The sequence below is a fragment of the Terrapene carolina genome, unplaced genomic scaffold (genome assembly GCF_002925995.2).
Source record: "Terrapene carolina triunguis isolate 2854851 unplaced genomic scaffold, T_m_triunguis-2.0 Scaffold706, whole genome shotgun sequence".
Taxonomy (NCBI): Eukaryota; Metazoa; Chordata; order Testudines; family Emydidae; genus Terrapene; species Terrapene triunguis.
The window spans coordinates 7,875,534-7,892,492 of NW_020665057.1; the positions used below are offsets into that span (position 1 = coordinate 7,875,534).

The 16,959-nt window shown below is 38.5% G+C and overlaps 1 protein-coding gene across 1 annotated transcript in view; it reads left to right on the forward strand.

Moving 5' to 3' along the window:
* The window catches only part of ANK2 (ankyrin 2), a gene marked incomplete at its 3' end in the record, with an annotated part of 233,445 nt that overhangs the window by 87,216 nt on the left and 129,270 nt on the right, over positions 1 to 16,959 (forward strand). Inside the window, exons 6-9 of the mRNA XM_029913507.1 lie at positions 2,890 to 3,075; positions 3,555 to 3,578; positions 5,926 to 6,024; positions 7,220 to 7,318. Of these exons, the coding sequence (XP_029769367.1) occupies positions 2,890 to 3,075; positions 3,555 to 3,578; positions 5,926 to 6,024; positions 7,220 to 7,318 (408 nt within the window). The remainder of the gene's footprint in view (positions 1 to 2,889; positions 3,076 to 3,554; positions 3,579 to 5,925; positions 6,025 to 7,219; positions 7,319 to 16,959) is intronic.

The window sequence follows — 16,959 nt, forward strand, 5'->3', positions numbered from 1 at the left end:
CCCCCCGGACGCTATTTTTAGCTTAAAAAGCCGGACATGTCCGGGGGAATCCGGACGAATGGTAACCCTACTCACTTTCTATCTATTTGATGTTAAACTCGGGTTAAAATAAAAAAAATCCACTATCCTGAAATTTCTGTTCTTCCAGTCCAGATGCTCACTTGAGTAGATACAGCAATATGTATGTATGAAATGTGCATTGCTTTTGTGCTGTTTAGGAACAAGGATGAGAGCACCAAACTCAGTTTCAGATGTGTCCCCCTAATCCAGGATTTGCTCTCAAGTTTCCAGAGGGGAAAGGCTCCTGCGCAAAGCCATCTCACTACCTAATGTAGTCCCAATCTTATTCTGAGTCAGCTGTTTTTTCAGCTGTTCTCCCATCTTAATTCCCAGTACAGAATGTAGTCTCTTGAGAATAAGCTGCTATAATAGTGTAGCTGTTTCAAAGTCTACTCATAATTTTACACAAAAGGGAGTGAAAGGTATTAGATTAGTGAGGTGCATGCCTGGTTTGGTGAGTCTGGGCAACACCTCAAATATCTGAACAGGTTCAGGTCTTTACCGCCTCTGACGTTCCCCTTTCTCACTATTCCATCTTTCTCTTTTCCTGCTCCCAAGCCAGCCAAATTCTTCTCTTTCCTGACCCCATTACTCGGTTTCTCCCAAATCCATCAGTCTGCTTCCTTCCCTCTTTCTGATTATAAATACAGTAACTCCTCACTTAAAGTCGTCCCAGTTAACCTTGTTTCATTGTTACGTTGCTGATCAATTAGAGAACATGCTCGTTTAAAGTTGCGCAATGCTCCCTTATAACATTGTTTTGCAGCTGCCTGCTTTGTCCACTGTTTGCAGAAAGAGCAGCCCATTGGAGCTAGCTGGTGGGGGCTTGGAACCAGGGTGAATCGGCAGCCCCCCTATCAGCTCCCCTAAGTTTTCTGTGCAGCAGCCACCCAGCAGGCTATCAATTGCCAGGCAGTTCAGCTGTCCCTCTCCCCCATTGCCTTGTGCTGTTCCTGTCCTCTGCCTTGGAGCTGCTCCCGGGAGCCTCCTGCTTGCTGTGGGGGGAGAGGGGGAAGGGAGAGGGGTGCTAATGTCAGGGTGTCCCCCTCCCCCTGCCTCCCATCTCCATAGAGCGGGGGAACGGACGGACATGACAGGGCTCAGGACAGAGGGAGCTTGCTGGCAGCAGCTGCTCTCTCAACTTGCTGATCTACTTAAAAGGGCAGTGTACTTAGAGTGGGGTCAGCATACTTAAAGGGGCAATGCGCGTCTCTCTTTCACACACAAGGTGTATGTCTCTGTCTCTCTCTGCCATGCTGTCTCCCCTCCATCCATTCGTGCTGCCTTGTATTGCGTGAGGTTACATTAACAACAATATGTTAACCCTTGAGGGCTGAGCCGAGTGCTAGTTCATCATTTAGCAGTAAGGCATTCCCTGGGAAATATCCCACCCTCTTCCTCCACCACGTCAACCAAGCTTCACAGTCATTGTTGCTGTGTACAGTATTAAATTGTTTGTTTAAAACTTATACTGTGTATATTTGTGTGTGTGTGTGTGTGTGTGTATATATATATATAGTCTTTTGTCTGGCGAAATTTTTTTCCTGGAACCTAACCCCTCCATTTACATTAATTCTTATGGAGAAATTGGATTTGCTTAACATCGTTTTTCTTAAAGTAGCATTTTTCAGGAACATAACTACAACATTAAGCGAGGAGTTACTGTAACTGAACCTTCTCACCTGGTCATGGTAACTTCCTGTTCTCCATGCCTTTCCCAATGCTTCTGTTTTCAGTTAATCCTTGTCTGTCTTCCTTCCTATCCCTTCATCCATCCATGACCCAAATCACGGTCTCTTTTGTCCTTAAGTGCCTTCCTAAGGGTGGGATTTTCAAAATTACTCAGCATTAGCCTAAGTCTGTACCCACTGATGTTAATGGAAGTTTCCTCATTGAGGACAATGAAGTTTTACCACTGAAGTCAATGGGAGCAAAGTCTGGCTAAGACTGGATGCTTTGGAAAATTATATTTTACCAGGTTAGAAAAGAAACATAAAGTTCCACACTCTGCTGGATACTCCTTCCCCTATCTCTGCTTGCTTATATAATGAAGCCAAATTATTTCCACTTGGAGGAATGACTACAGAAGCAATATTTGTAATAGTCAGACTTGATTATGTTTAAGCATTAGCAGAACAGGACACATTTTGGTGACTGAGCATTTCAAAGTAAAACTAGAAGTGTACTCAAAAGAAAAAAAAGATTTATTTCTGAAATTTTGTTTCCAGAAAGAACAACTATTGTGATGCTTTGCTGCTTAGGATCAGAGTCAATAAATGACATCCAGGTATCTGACTGAATCACACAGGCAGCATGTAATTTGGGAGAATTAGAAGGAACAACAATAAATGTATCTGGAGATGAGAAAACTTGAGACACACTCTCTAAAAATGGTATATTGTGAGGTATATTGTAAGATGCACCTAAGAGGGGCTCTCCATCTTATGCATGCCAAATCCAACAACGGACCATTTGTTCTTGCAAGTATATCTCCAGAATCATTTGATGCACGATGCTTTTAAATACGGTGAGCATTAAAGGAGATACCATAGGAATCAGTGCAATGGCCTATATGGAATGTACTTGACATTGGAAAAGGACCAGTTTGAAGTGACTAAGTAAGTGCACGTCACAGGTGTTTGTCTGAGATAAAGTTTGTGACTCCTGTGCCATTGACAATTGCTGGCCATTATATTGGGGGTCACAACCCAGAGGCTGAAGATGACTGCTGTATACATTTAACATGTGCCTATGTGTGTACAGTACTTATGGGATTGTTGATATGTGCCCTTCCCCTTATGGAGTATATTTTGTTTTCCACTCTATCAGGATGGCTTCACCCCACTAGCTGTTGCACTACAGCAGGGACACAATCAGGCAGTGGCCGTCCTCCTGGAGAATGACACCAAGGGGAAAGTGAGACTGCCAGCTTTGCACATCGCTGCCAGGAAAGACGATACAAAATCAGCAGCACTCCTGCTCCAAAATGACCACAATGCTGATGTTCAGTCCAAGGTAAAAAGGCTTTGTTTTGGAGGCCTGGGGTAGTCATGTGACTGGGTGCCTCTGGGAAAGGGACATTCATTCCATAATTTTAAAATAATAATTGAAAGTAACTTCTGTGGTAAATGATAAGTTGCTAAAACCAGTATCACCAATAAAACATCTGCTTTTGCAGTGTATAGCTGCAGGACACAATAAATACGGGCTGTGTACTTTTTGACACATCTTGTAAACCCTTTTAAAATCTGTTCTCTTTCATCATTTATGATCAAGAAGAAACAAGAATGGAAGCAGAATTACTGAGTTCTCTCAATTAAATAGGATACTGGTTTGTGGCCCATGTGTGCATGGATTGTATTTAATGTTTAATGTATGTTTGAGTGGCTTTTCCCATAACAACAACATAACTCATTTCAACAAGCAACTTCGTTTTCCTTTTCCTGGATGATCTGTAATATTTTTCCTCTTTTTTCCAAACCATGCTGCATCAGATGATGGTGAATAGAACAACTGAGGTACCGAGATCAACAATTTTTTTAATTAACTTTTTCTGCTAATTAGTGGTTACTGCTCTTCCTTATGCTACTATATTTCTTTTCTATATTATTTAGCACTAAAAGTGAAACTTAAGGAACTTTTTAAAATGCCTGTCAGTGACAGTATCTGTAAAGCAGCAACCCTTTTTTTGTTCTGCCTTTGTCTTGTAATTTCCTCCGGCTTGAGAGTGTCATTGTCTTGAGGTAAATTAGAGATATCACATGTGGTCAAAAAGTGTTAAGGGCTAGAGATGGGGGTATGTGGATGGATACATTTTTGAACTCAGTAAAATTAATTATGCAAAAGCATTCATTAGTCAAAACTAAATGAAAACTAACGGCGTGTCAGGCTAATCCAAAATCCTGGCAAAAGTCAAATGCCAAGACAATAAAGATTCTGTCTTTGGTTATATCCATGCCACTCCATTAACTGTAGTGAGATTGCATAGGTGTCACTTGGCCCAAAGTGTTTTGAATCTGTTTAAAAAATCTAAACTCATTAAGGGGATAAATTCATCATGCACCAAAAAGTGAAATACAATAGATAATTAACCTGTCACATGTATGCATTTTCAGAGTATCAAAGCCAAACATTTAATACATAAAATAGTGCCCTCCAAGAAGAATATTTGTTCAAATCATATTTTTATTTGCAGTAACCAGTAGAATGGGACAAATTGTTTTAACAGAATGTTCAGAAATCCGTGCAGGGCAGTGTGTGGGTATATTCTTGCATAATCAAAACTTACTCACAGCAGGCACCATCATGTTTTTCATGTTAATTCTGGAAGTACCAACCCTGAAAGCAGTACTGTAGGGCATGATGTGTCTGCCACACCAACTGCCTATAACTCAGATATCAACCCTAAAAGTATCACCAACCTTGAGGGGAAGGGTTTGTTTTCAAGAATCAAATCATTAAGTAATGTTTTCAAATGCCTTTGTTTAGTCAGTTGGGAGCTTTGCGAGGTGGAGGAGATGGATTTTGGATGCATGTGTGTGCAAAAGTGTCTTGAGTTGTTAGGTATTTTCTTGGTAGCCTAACTCTATCAACAAGGCCACGAATTTAATGAGTGTTTGATTCTACTTAGACCCTTTTCAGAGTGGTAGCCGTGTAAGTCTGTATCAGCAAAAACAACGAGGAGTCCTTGTGGTACCTTAGAGACTAACAAATTTATTTGGGAATAAGCTTTCGTGGGCTAAAACACACTTCATCAGATGCAGACCCTTTTAATCTTGGGGCTGACATTGAAGTAAATGGAACGAGATTAAAATAATAGGCTGAGTGCTTTTGGGAACAAAGTCTTTTTGGAAAAAAATTGTTTCCAGTATGTAACATCTGAATATGGTTTGCTAATGGACGAACAGTTTACTATGCTGATCCCAATGTTAAAAAAATGGAATCTGGTTTAGAATACAGTATGTTCAGAAGCAGAAAACATTTCACTGTTCCTTCCATAATCGACGCAGTGTTGTAAGGACATAATATATGCAACATTAAGGCCTTTCAGAGGAGATCTTAAAAAAACAAGATTTGATCTGCTTCTCATGAACATTAAAGATTTCCTGGAACTTTTTATAAGACTAGAAGTTTGTTCATTATCAGTATTTCAAATAAATTACTTCGTCTTACACTGTTGTGCAGCATTCTGTACTCTGTGGCAGAAGTAGTAGTCACACTCTAGCCCACTACACTGTGGCTACATTTTAATGGGGTTTTTGTTTTTCGGTCACTATACTGTTTTGGAAGTGCTTTGGGATCCCTCAGGAGACAGGGTTTAATATAAATATTGAATATTGTGGTCATTAAACTCTACTGTCTAATAAGTAAAATATTTTGACACGCCTTGAAGATACTTGCAATACAATATGAACATTTGTTGCTTTCCCATACAAAAAAAGGCATTCTCATGCTGAAATTTGCCATTCTAAGAGAAGATCAGCAAAGTAAGAGCCCAACAACAAAACAGGACAGGTTGAAAGCTCTGCTTCAGTGTTGTGGAAAGGAGGAGGAAAACACTTGAATATTTTCTCTGACAGTGTCTGACCAGCTCTTTCTGGTTAGCAGCATAGATTCACGAGGAATAGCAAATAACACAAATGACCAAGAACTAAATGGGAAAGAAGAGCTTTTTGTAATCCACAGTAGGGAAAAACTGCATTCATTCTCTGTTCAAGACCCTATGCTATATTGTAGGTGTGCGAGGTTAGAGTAACATGACACATTTGTTTGCCGAAAGCTGTTAAAATCAGAAGCTCTCTGAGGACACTGATCATATAGCATTGAAGAAATTTGTTCCCTAACTAGGACTGTTTCCTTTTGTAGAGTGGCTTCACACCTTTGCACATAGCTGCACACTATGGAAATGTCAATGTGGCGACACTTCTGCTCAACCGAGGAGCTGCAGTGGACTTCACAGCCAGGGTACGGACGAATCCTTTTTTCTTCTTCGATGGGATAGTCAGTAGATGTGGGTGGGAACCTATCTTTGCTTAAAATTCCTAATCAAAAGCAGAGTGGAAAGTGAAGTGAGGAAATTTCAGCATGTGCCCACAGATATCTTTTTGCATAAATGTCTAAAGAGTGCTTCCAGGCAACTCAGCACATTCCTTGTGAGCTTAGAAGCAAACAAATAGTTAGTCCCAATTAGAAAGTAAAATGCAAACACTCTTATGTGCCAACTCATTTAAGAGTCCTTGCCACAGTCAGGCATGCTATAAAAACAAGTATTATTCATTGGCTTTGCCCTGTCTCCTTAGTTTTTAAGATTTAACAGAATAAGATTACTTACCTTTCCAGAATATTATTATATGTGAACATATCAATATATTGTGAATATATAAAACAGAATAAAGGTACTGATTAACTGAAAGCCATCTTTGCATGAAAAACCGCAACCATAGGCTAGCTAATACAGTCCATTTACTATTCTATGTCACTTAACAATTAATTAACATGTGCATTGCTATAGCTGTCTCCACTGGATTAGGAATTTTTTTGTTTCGTTTTTCATTGCCAGAGCCTTGTTGAATTGCTTTATGAGGAACTGCCTTTCAGAAGGATTTCATGTTCATGCTGACACTATTATCCTCACTAATGGACTCTCTTATTTTCCCTGAGAGTTTTCCACCTGATGTGCCGGCAAGGGCATCCTTGCTGAAAATGAAATATTAAACACCATATTCCAGCCTAATTAGGGCCTGGTTTTTGACACAGACTTCTGTTATGCTAATGAGCTTCCTTTGTATCTGAACCACCATGCTGTGTATGTTTTGTGTATGTTGCAGTGATTTAAATACATAAGTGTGCTGTGAATATTGACTAATTTGGGCTCTGATATATGTTTTGTCTTACTGTGTGATTGTGATGTTTGGTGTTTTGGTGAATGTGCTTCTTTGTTACTTAAGAGTAAATCAAGATACATGTCTATAAGAAAACCCGAACACCAGAAGATCTGTATCTCAAATGATATGTGCACCTAACTCTGATTCTCAAAAACATGCTTGTTTATCTTCTATACTGTATTGATGTTCCTCTTTTTGTGATCCAAACGCAAAGACATCACCATTATACACTTTCAAGTCCATCATGCTCTTTGTTTGTTCTTTTCATGGTGTAGAATGGAATCACCCCACTGCATGTGGCTTCCAAAAGGGGAAACACAAACATGGTGAAGCTTTTGTTGGATCGTGGAGGGCAGATCGATGCCAAAACCAGGGTGAGTGTTTCTATCCCTGAATATTGTGTTATCACTTCTTGGGTTTTTTTAGCTGGAGGCTTGGAATGTCAACGTTCATAGATAGGAAAACTCAGCTTCAGAGATTGCTTCTTTCCCTTCTGAAAGTGAGACTTTAGATGCAGCTATTACATATCACAGGAGAGAAAATGCTGAGCTGAACACAATCCCAAAATATTGAACATTCTTCCCTCACAAATAACACTGAAGCCATTTTTGATACTGTGGGTCAGATTTTCAAAGGCAACTCCATAAAACTATTCCATGCAGCTATTTGCACATGTAGAATCTTACTTCTGTGTTTATAGGGAGACAAGATAGGTGAGGTCATATTTTTTTATTGGACCAGTTTCTGTTGGTGAGGGGGTTCAAGCCTTCAAATAACTCTCCAAGCTTATCAGAAGCAAGCTGCCCACAGACCAGGACACACCAACTCAGGGTGGCATCAGACCCTACCAAAACAACAAATGCAAAACCTGCAGACATATCTCCACTGCTACAATGATCAACACCCCCACAACACACCTTTCAAGATCCAGAGGTCCTACACATGCCTATCACAATGTGTGGTGTACTTCATCCAGTGTACTAAATGCCCCAATAGTAACTATGTGGGTGAAACGAGACAATCACTACCCTCGCGAATGAGCTCACACAAGAAAATGATAAAAGACATGTGGGCAAACACTTTTCACAAAGCAGTCACTTTATATCTGACCTATCAGTCCTCATCCTCAAAGGAAACCTGCACAACACTTTCAAAAGAAGAGCCTGGGAGCTTAAATTCATAGAGGTATACACTAAAAATCACAGATTGAACAGGGACACTGGATTTATGGATTATTACAACAATATATAACTCATTAACAACCCCTGCCCTCAGCTGCCTCAGAAAACAGCTGCTGTGGGACCACTACACTTCTCTTTCTGTGCAGGTAGGCAAGGCTGAGAAATGATTTGAAGTATTGGCTTAGCTCCCAAAATGCTAGCCAGCAGAGCTGAGTCAGCATTGGAGAAGCAAATAATTTATCGTTGGTCTGTACCAGCAACAGGTTGCTTCCCCACAGAGTATGGAGGAATCACAGAGATAAATGTGACTCTAAATCACCATTTCCTTCCTGATCCACTTCCATGGCTTAACTCTGCCCCTTTGTTACCTATTTGAGATCTAACATACATACGTACCAGCTTGTGTGTGTATGATGGGATTTTTTTTTTAAATTGCATTTTTGGAATGACCTCTGAAGATGTGCCTCCTTGTGCTAACTGATCACTTCTTTCTCACGCAAGTCGCTCCTTGAAAAATTGACCTGTTCTTAAAGAGATGTTCATTTTTAAGCCTTGATCCACTTAGTCATTAATCTCAGCCACGCCCACAATTAAAAACTGGTTCAAGCTGCAATGTTAATACACGGCTCTAGGTTTTGAAACAACAGCAGTTAAGGTGTTTGAATTCGGATTTTTGGTTTGGCCTGTTATAAATATAGGGGATATTTGCATTCAGTTCCAGGGTTGGATTTCCAACACCATCTGAAAGTTTAGAGGGTGTTTGGAGACTGGTATTTGATTTGGGTCTATCTCACCAATAGTGTGATAGCATTGGAAGGTCTGAGAAAGTGGCAGTGACAGTACATTTCAAAACCTGTACGGTCCTAATCATCTTTCTTGCTTTTTAGCATGTAGTGCACACAATAAACAGCTCTTGAGATTGACTCAACCCTTCTGCTTCACTTTGGCTATTAATTAATTGAATCAGCTTTTTATTGCTTCATATGCTACAAAGGCTGTAGAGATGATCTCTTAATTGAATTAATCATATGATTGTATGATTAGTATTTGATCTGTGATTCTGTAGGGAAGAGAAATACAATCATCTCTGTTTTTTTACTACAACTCTCATGGGAAAATGCTGCCTTTCATGAAGGACCAGATTCTCCAAAAGTAGTGGCTAAAATACATGCGTACAATATGCAAACGAAGGCACAAACAGCTAACTGTGCACCGTATACAAGATATTCATGTACATGCACAAGTTGGGCAGTTGCGTGCAGATGGCCCATTTTGTGCATGCAATTATAGTTTTGAATTAAAGGTACAGACCCCTGGACATTTTGTGTTCAAAATGTAAGCATCTGTTTTGGAAAAGTTGGCCCAAAATAGATGTAAAAAGAAACTTATGATTCTCTTTGAGAGTTATATCTCATATTTTGTGGACTCAATTTCCACCAGCCAGATCAAAAGATCTAATTTTAGGAGACCACCCATTGTCTCCATTTATCACCCCTCATCAGGTGGTAGATTAGCTCAAAGCTGTCAGCTGTCAGAGACAAGGATGGAACCTGAAAAATATCACCAAGTACACACATTCTGACTTGCACAGACTCAACAGCTTCTTCTTGCTTTAATAGTCTACATTCTCTCTGCTAAAAGACACACTGTTGAGGGCAGCTGTGTGCACTTGACAGTGTGGGAGATTCCAGAGCTTTGATTTTGTCTGTTGATGTCTCGCTGTGATGATGTCCTCACGCCAGCATTATATATAGTCTTGGTGTCTTTTTCTTTTTCCTTTGCTTTGTCCGCATGCCTTGTGCTTTGCTATGGCTGTGAGTGTGTAGGGTAATGAAGAGGTAGGTTGTGTGTCGCGTGCCATGCATACATGTGTTTTGCATTTTAAAGGAAAGACTTCTGCCTCCTACTTGGTACTAACACACTTGTCTGTCCATACTTTCCTTTCTATTTCTCCTGGGGAAAGCTTATCTTTCTCCAGCAATGCAGGGTAAAAATGGGAAGCAACAGAATGAAATACATTAGGATGTTTATTCTGTGTTCTGGCAGCTCTGACCTTTATACTTGATTTCTTTGTCACATTAGAACCAGCACTTTGGCCCAGGAAGTATTCATTGATGTCATTCTTTTTATTTTTAACCCTCTTCACCATGTGGCATTTGATGATGCATACATCAGGACAATGAAGGTTTAGTTTAATGTATTTTAAATGAGTCTTAAGAACTCTGTACACTGCGCAACAGACACATTATAATCGTCTCATTAGAGCTTTTTATGTTTGGAAATATTCTCTAGGATTGATCCCTATGGAAGTTTTTTCACCTTCTGTCTTAAATAAATGGACAAACCCTAGTTCTCAAAAAAAAATAGTAAATTATGGGTGCACACTCACAGCTCTATAGTTAAAGTTTCACTGGCATTTCTATTTAAAGCCAGGATTAAACCTCTTAGTTTTGTATGGCTAGGGTGACCAGACAGCAAGTGTGAAAAATCAGGATGGGGTGGGGGGTAATAGGTGCCTATATAAGACAAAGCCCCAAATATCACGACTGTTCCTATAAAATCAGGACATCTGGTCACCCTATGTATGGCTAATATAATGTGTCCTATCCAAGTTTAAAGCACTTATTCCTAGAGTCTAGAACCATCTGAGAATTTGCAAGTAAATCTGTTGGTTACATGTATGAGTTATAATTAAGATTAAGATTTTGGCATGGGGGTGGAGGGGTTATTAAAAATCACAGGCAGGACATGGGCGCAATAAACTGTAAATCACGGAAGCTGGAGCCCTGCCGCCTGGGGCTGGCAGCTGGACCCCGCCAGCTGGGGCTGAAGCAGAAGTCTCAGAGGACTGTTAAAGTCATGGAATCTGTAACCTCTGTGACCAAATTGTATCCTTCGTTATACTCATTTAAAAACAATCCCTTTTTGAAATTTATAGTGACTCTTGCCATTTTCCAGACCTCGTTAGCAAATAAATTCTTTAAAAAATGTGATTTGGATACTTAACCCACTTACAGATCATTCCAAAATCTAAAATATAGTCTGCTTGCAAAGCTTACTCACAGGAATATTTTTGTTAATTAACATCTTAGTCCTAAGCAGTTCTCTTTAGATCATGATGTTTGTCATGAGATTTGTTATCTAAAGTTTTAGACGATAAAACTTCTTATCATAAAAATTGTATGACTAGAACATTACATGGCAGAATATATTCTCTAAAACCTTACATGACTAATGGGTGCAATGACATCAATTTGTCACCTAACATTTTAGATGACAAAGTTTTAGATAACAAAATTTATGACTTCTAAAATATCATCTAATGAAAAGATCTAATGATAGATGAATATTGGTTTCAGAAATGATTGTACAGATGGTGGGTTATTCTTGGATCTGCTGTGCACATGATGATTGTCTAAAAGTCCATGGCAATTCAAATGTATGATTAAAGAGGGGTCATGTGATCTGGGAGGGTAAGGGAAGAATCAGGTGGCAACACTTAATTCCAATTTTGTTATAAAAAGACTTCGTAACCTTCCCTCAATGACTGTTAACAGGGGAAATAATCCTAGCCTTAAAAAGGGGGCAATACTTGGCATATCAGAAAGGATATTTCTATTAAAATGCATTTCTCTGATATAAAAGAATAGTGACAGTGGAGATATGCAAATGATATATTTACTACAGTGACATGTCACTGTACTGTTAGTAAAGAGACTGGTAAGACTGGTTAGAGCTGAGTGGGAAATGCCTGCCCCATACTGAATAGTTTCAAGAGTTCAACATTTTTTCCTGTCCCAAATTGTGATGAAAAGTCAAAATCTTAAAAATTTTCATTAACCTAAAAAACAGCTTTAGGTCAATTTAGGTCACCAAAACATTTTGTTTTGGTAATTTTGAAATGGTTCATTTTGATTTTGACCTTTTAAAAAACTTTTAAACGTCTAAGTAGCTTAAATGTTTAAATTAAGTCATTTCAAATAGGAAAACAAATTTTTTTTGAAATGTTGTTACAAAACATTTCAACAATTTCTAAACTTTTTTTTCTCAGCTTTTTTTCCAAATCAGGAAATTTGTGAAATCCAACTCTGGTTCATGAAAGGCTCTACTGGTGATATTTTTTGGAGAATGGGTGTTTGTATAGTTTTCACTGTTTTTCATTAAAGAACACTGAAATATGTGGGGTGGGGAGGGACACTGGGAACATGGGGTTTTGTTGGCTTTTTGTTTCTGTGTACTTTATTTACCTTTTCATACAACGTTATTCACACATCTTTGACATCCTAATGGTGTTCCCTTATTCATGCTACATGATAACAGTATTCTAATGAAGATGGATGAGCAAATTCTCCTGTAATAACTGTGATCAAATGTTAGCCCAATTACTTTAGCTTCAGTTGCAGGTTCATTTGGGTAGGAACAGTATTCTCCTGTGTGAATAAACAGCACCTAGCACAGTGTGGACACAACCAGAATACAAATAAATAGTAATAATCCCACTTCATCTGAACTGAATCCAAAACCTTCAATATTGGATTAGTCTCATTAAACAAATTCCTCTGCCCAACAAAGGCTCTCTGTCCTTGATACTGAAGCTGTGGCGCTCATCAACAGTGACCAGGGCCGGCTCTAGGCACCGGCGTTCTAAGCATGTGCTTGGGGTGGCCCTTGTCAAGGGGCGGCACTCCGGCCTTTTTTTGTTGTTGTTGTTGCTTGGGGCGGCAAAAAACCTGGAGCCGGCCCTGACAGTGACAGTCTTTTTTACTGAGCCATGCCACCTTCTTCATTCACATTTTCTGTGCTCCGGGGCTTCCCCTTTTAGAGTCACCTTTGTGTAACAGAAAGACTAGCACAGCTTCTGGGACTTGCAACTTAATATCAAAGATAGCAGGGATTGGAAGCCTGTTATGATGGAGAATAAGAATGATACCATGGGACTCCATATCTAGATATGGGGGCGGAAGGTAGAAGTGATGCCAGTAGTAGACTGAGAGCAATTTAAATGAGGGGAAAAAATGGCTGTAACCCATCTGAGGTGGAAGGAGATCATGGAAGGGAAAAGAGTCTGAGACGGAGCTGGGAAAATTGTCAAGCTGGTCACAGAGAGCTATGAGAGTGTGAGGAGAGGAGGAGTAAGGAAGAATCCACAAGCTGAAGAAAACATTGTGGAAGGAATAACATTTCCTTTCATAAGCATAGAGCATCCTGATAGATCAGAAAAGGGTTCCCAACATAGCAAGATTATAAAGGGTTTCCTATCATAAAACCATTGTGATGGGATCTCAGCACAATTTCTCTCCACTATACTAGGAGTAAGGTGAATTTCCTGCAATAATGGAACTGTGACACATTCTCCCAATATAATCTCAGAAAACAGTAACAACACTAACTCATTGAGTGGCTGCTGCCATTTTAAAAACAGTGACAAATGATGTATATCTTTCTTTCTTTCTTTCTTTCTTTCTTTCTTTCTTTCTTTCTTTCTTTCTTTCTTTCTTTCTCCAAAGACCTTCTTAGTGTATTTCAATATTTTTTTGAAAAAAGAAAAGAAAAAATATATGTAGGCTGACATAGCTAGTGACTGCATATAACATAAATAATACTTTGATATAATTCTACAATTATTGTGTCCTGTTGGTTGGGCAAACCCAGTTAAGATTTTTTTCTTTATCTTTTAGATTTGTGTTTTGAAGAGCATACATGGTCAATTACATTAGAGTGTATTTAATTACAACAAGAGAATGAAGACTTAAAGCTAGAGGCTGAAGTTACATTGATTGTTTTTAATGAGATGACGATTGGCAGTAATAAATAAAATAAGTGGTTTGCAGCCAGAAAAGATAAAGTTTAAGTAAATTAAGATGTCCCACACAAAGGATAATAAATGACAATGAAAAATATATAATAAAACTTTCAAAAGACAGAGTAATCTGTTTAAAGCAAATTAAATTTAGGAGAAATTTGAATTGTTTATTTCACAGTGCTGAGTTAAATCTGTTGCAGAATTAATAATAAATGAAAATACGGTGTCTGATGCCTTATAAATAGTTTACCTAATATTTACTCCACAAATCTGGATTAGCACTTAATTTTAATACTGCAAGAGATGGACTGATAAATAAAAGAGGACCTATACAAATGTACTAAAGTGGAAATCTTGAGACTCAATGCTCTTGATGCATAGTACATTTTTGCTATTGTTTGCTAGATTGTATTTTTGCATAGAATCTGTATAATGAGCCTAATCCTGTGAGGTGCAGAGTGTGTTGAACTCCCATTGGATTAAAAAAAAGAGAGTGCTCAGCAATTTGCAGTATTGAGCTTACTATGCATCTTCATAAATGCTAGTACTTTAGTTGATTTCCAAAATTATTTAAATTGGTAAGATATTTTGGAATACCCATAATATGATTTTTTTTAAATTACTGTGTTCAAATGTATTGCTTTCCCTTATCTGGCAAGGAAAATGCATAAAGAGTTCCTGATGCTTTACATACAATTATAAAAAAAATCTGGGTTAGATCTTTAGCTAGTGTAAATCAGTGTAGTTCATTGAACCAGCTTGACTGATGGCTGCAGAAAGCATGACCCTTTGTTGTCATATCAGTCTATTCATCCACCACAGGTTTTTGGTATTTTCCTTCCCTCTTTGTTACTATTGTAGGCATTTGTGTGAGAGCCTGATCTTTCTGTCTGGAGGAGCTCATCTGTCCTTCCTGCTTCTGTCTCATTTGGAGTATGATTGGCAAGATGCTGAGTGCCTCCTAGAATGCTGAGATCTTAGAAGCTGAAGGCATTCAACACCTAGCAAGATTCACAGACCTGAATTTTCAAAGGGATCTTCTAAATTTTTCCAGATTTCCATATGCAAACCTTTTGTTTCAGGCAAAAAATTGACATTGAATGTAAGTGCCTGCCGTATGCAACATGCAAATATGAGTTCACCCATGTGCTAATGAGAGTTTTGCAGGTGCAATTTAGAAGACTCCTGTGATAATTTGACCTATAATGTTCACATAATATCATCAACACTTCATATATAAATGTGCTCTACCTCTTTTAACAAAATGACAATCCTTCCCCTCCCCCCCCCAATTCCCTACTTGAATGCTTTGTAGTGACCATTTCTTATTTCCAGTCTTGCTATTGCATTGTAGTAGAGCATTTTAATAACTATGATATGACAGAATAATTTGTCATAGTGAGCCTGCAGTGAAAAGCTAATGCAAATGATTCATAATTCATTTACAGGTTAAAGAATGGGCAGTAATATCAGCGAGGGGGGGGCTCTCTGAAGTTCATTTTCAGTTTAGACAGCCAATTAAAAGGGAATGGAGAAGTTCTGAAATTTTTAGCTTTTATACTGATGTGATCGATCTTGATGTCATTTCTGAAAGTGAACTGTCCTGTTCACTTGGTTACCAAAGGCCCACAAATAGAATATGGGACTGATAGAACAAATAGCTCATGGATGTTAAAACATTTGTGTATGTTACTCAGTTACTCTCATGAGAACAATATATACAATAGGCCTTAAATTCATCTTAACATACATTACTGGGTGATGAGATGAGTATGGATCCTTTAATAGAGACAGATGCATTGTATTTCTTCACTTCTGTTAACCGTTTTATGGGAGCTTTTGTGCTGCTGGAGTACCTGCTGGCTTTATTTGAAAGCCATGATGTTTCAGCCAAGACATGGTGTGTCAAAATTACATGCTTAGTATTTGGGGCAGCACCTGCATGTATTTTCCCAATGTACCAGGTACACTGTATAGTGGTAGAATGATCAAGAAAGATATAACAGGTAAACTCCCACAGTACACTTTAGAGTGTTCAGAACCACTGTAACTTGCTACGTGGTGCTAGAGCATACTTATATGTTATAGACTGTTGTGTCTATTTTAATTACAATTTTCTTCTTGGTTAGAAGTTCCTGAAATAAACAAGACAGTTCAATTGCACTGTGGTAGTCTTGGTTTGTCCTAATTGCACTATATACTAGTTCCTCTAGTACAATGTGCTTTTCCCAGTTCAGTTCTCCTCACTTTTGAACAAAGCATAAGTAAAAATATAGTTATTTTTTTTAAATAATAAAATATCAATTTAAAAAATCCACATGCAGTTTTCCCTCTGTGAGAGGAAGAAAGAATTGAGGAAAAAGCAACAAAGGATGGATTCTAGTTACATTGCTTAATGCATATGGGAGGCACTCAGATACTACAGTAATGAGAGCAGTATAAGAAACAGAACAGGATAGGATAGAGATACCAAGCTTTTCTTTGTAATTTTTTCCCCGTGGAGCTAGATCCTTGATAAAAGACAAAAAAGGATTTTTTTAAAGGTTCAGATTAGTTCCTATTTTTCTTTTCACTAAAATTGAACCTTTTTTTTAGCTATGGAATTAAGCACCATTTTGTGAGCATATCTACAAATTATTCACCTCTTTGGTTTGAGTTGCTCTCCGTTTCTTCACTCTGGGGATTTGTCTTGTTTTCTTGAAGGCTTCACACCAATCATTACCTTTGTTTTGCTATTTTACAAACTGGAACAATATCGAAGATGGTAAGCAAGCAACCACCCATTCTGATTAAAAGAGCACAAAAAGACAGACCTGGGAGAGCAATAACAAATAAACACCTTTCTCCTGAATCCCTCAGGGATGTATTTTCACTTCAGTACTGCTAATGGGAGTTAGATGTGTAAATCCCTGTGGCACTGAGATAAGGAGATATCTCAGTATATGCAGCTGCAAAATTGATTTAGGATACACTAGAATTTCAGAGCAATAAAAACCCAGCTAACCCAGTTATGCTGCATTCCTTTGTAAGG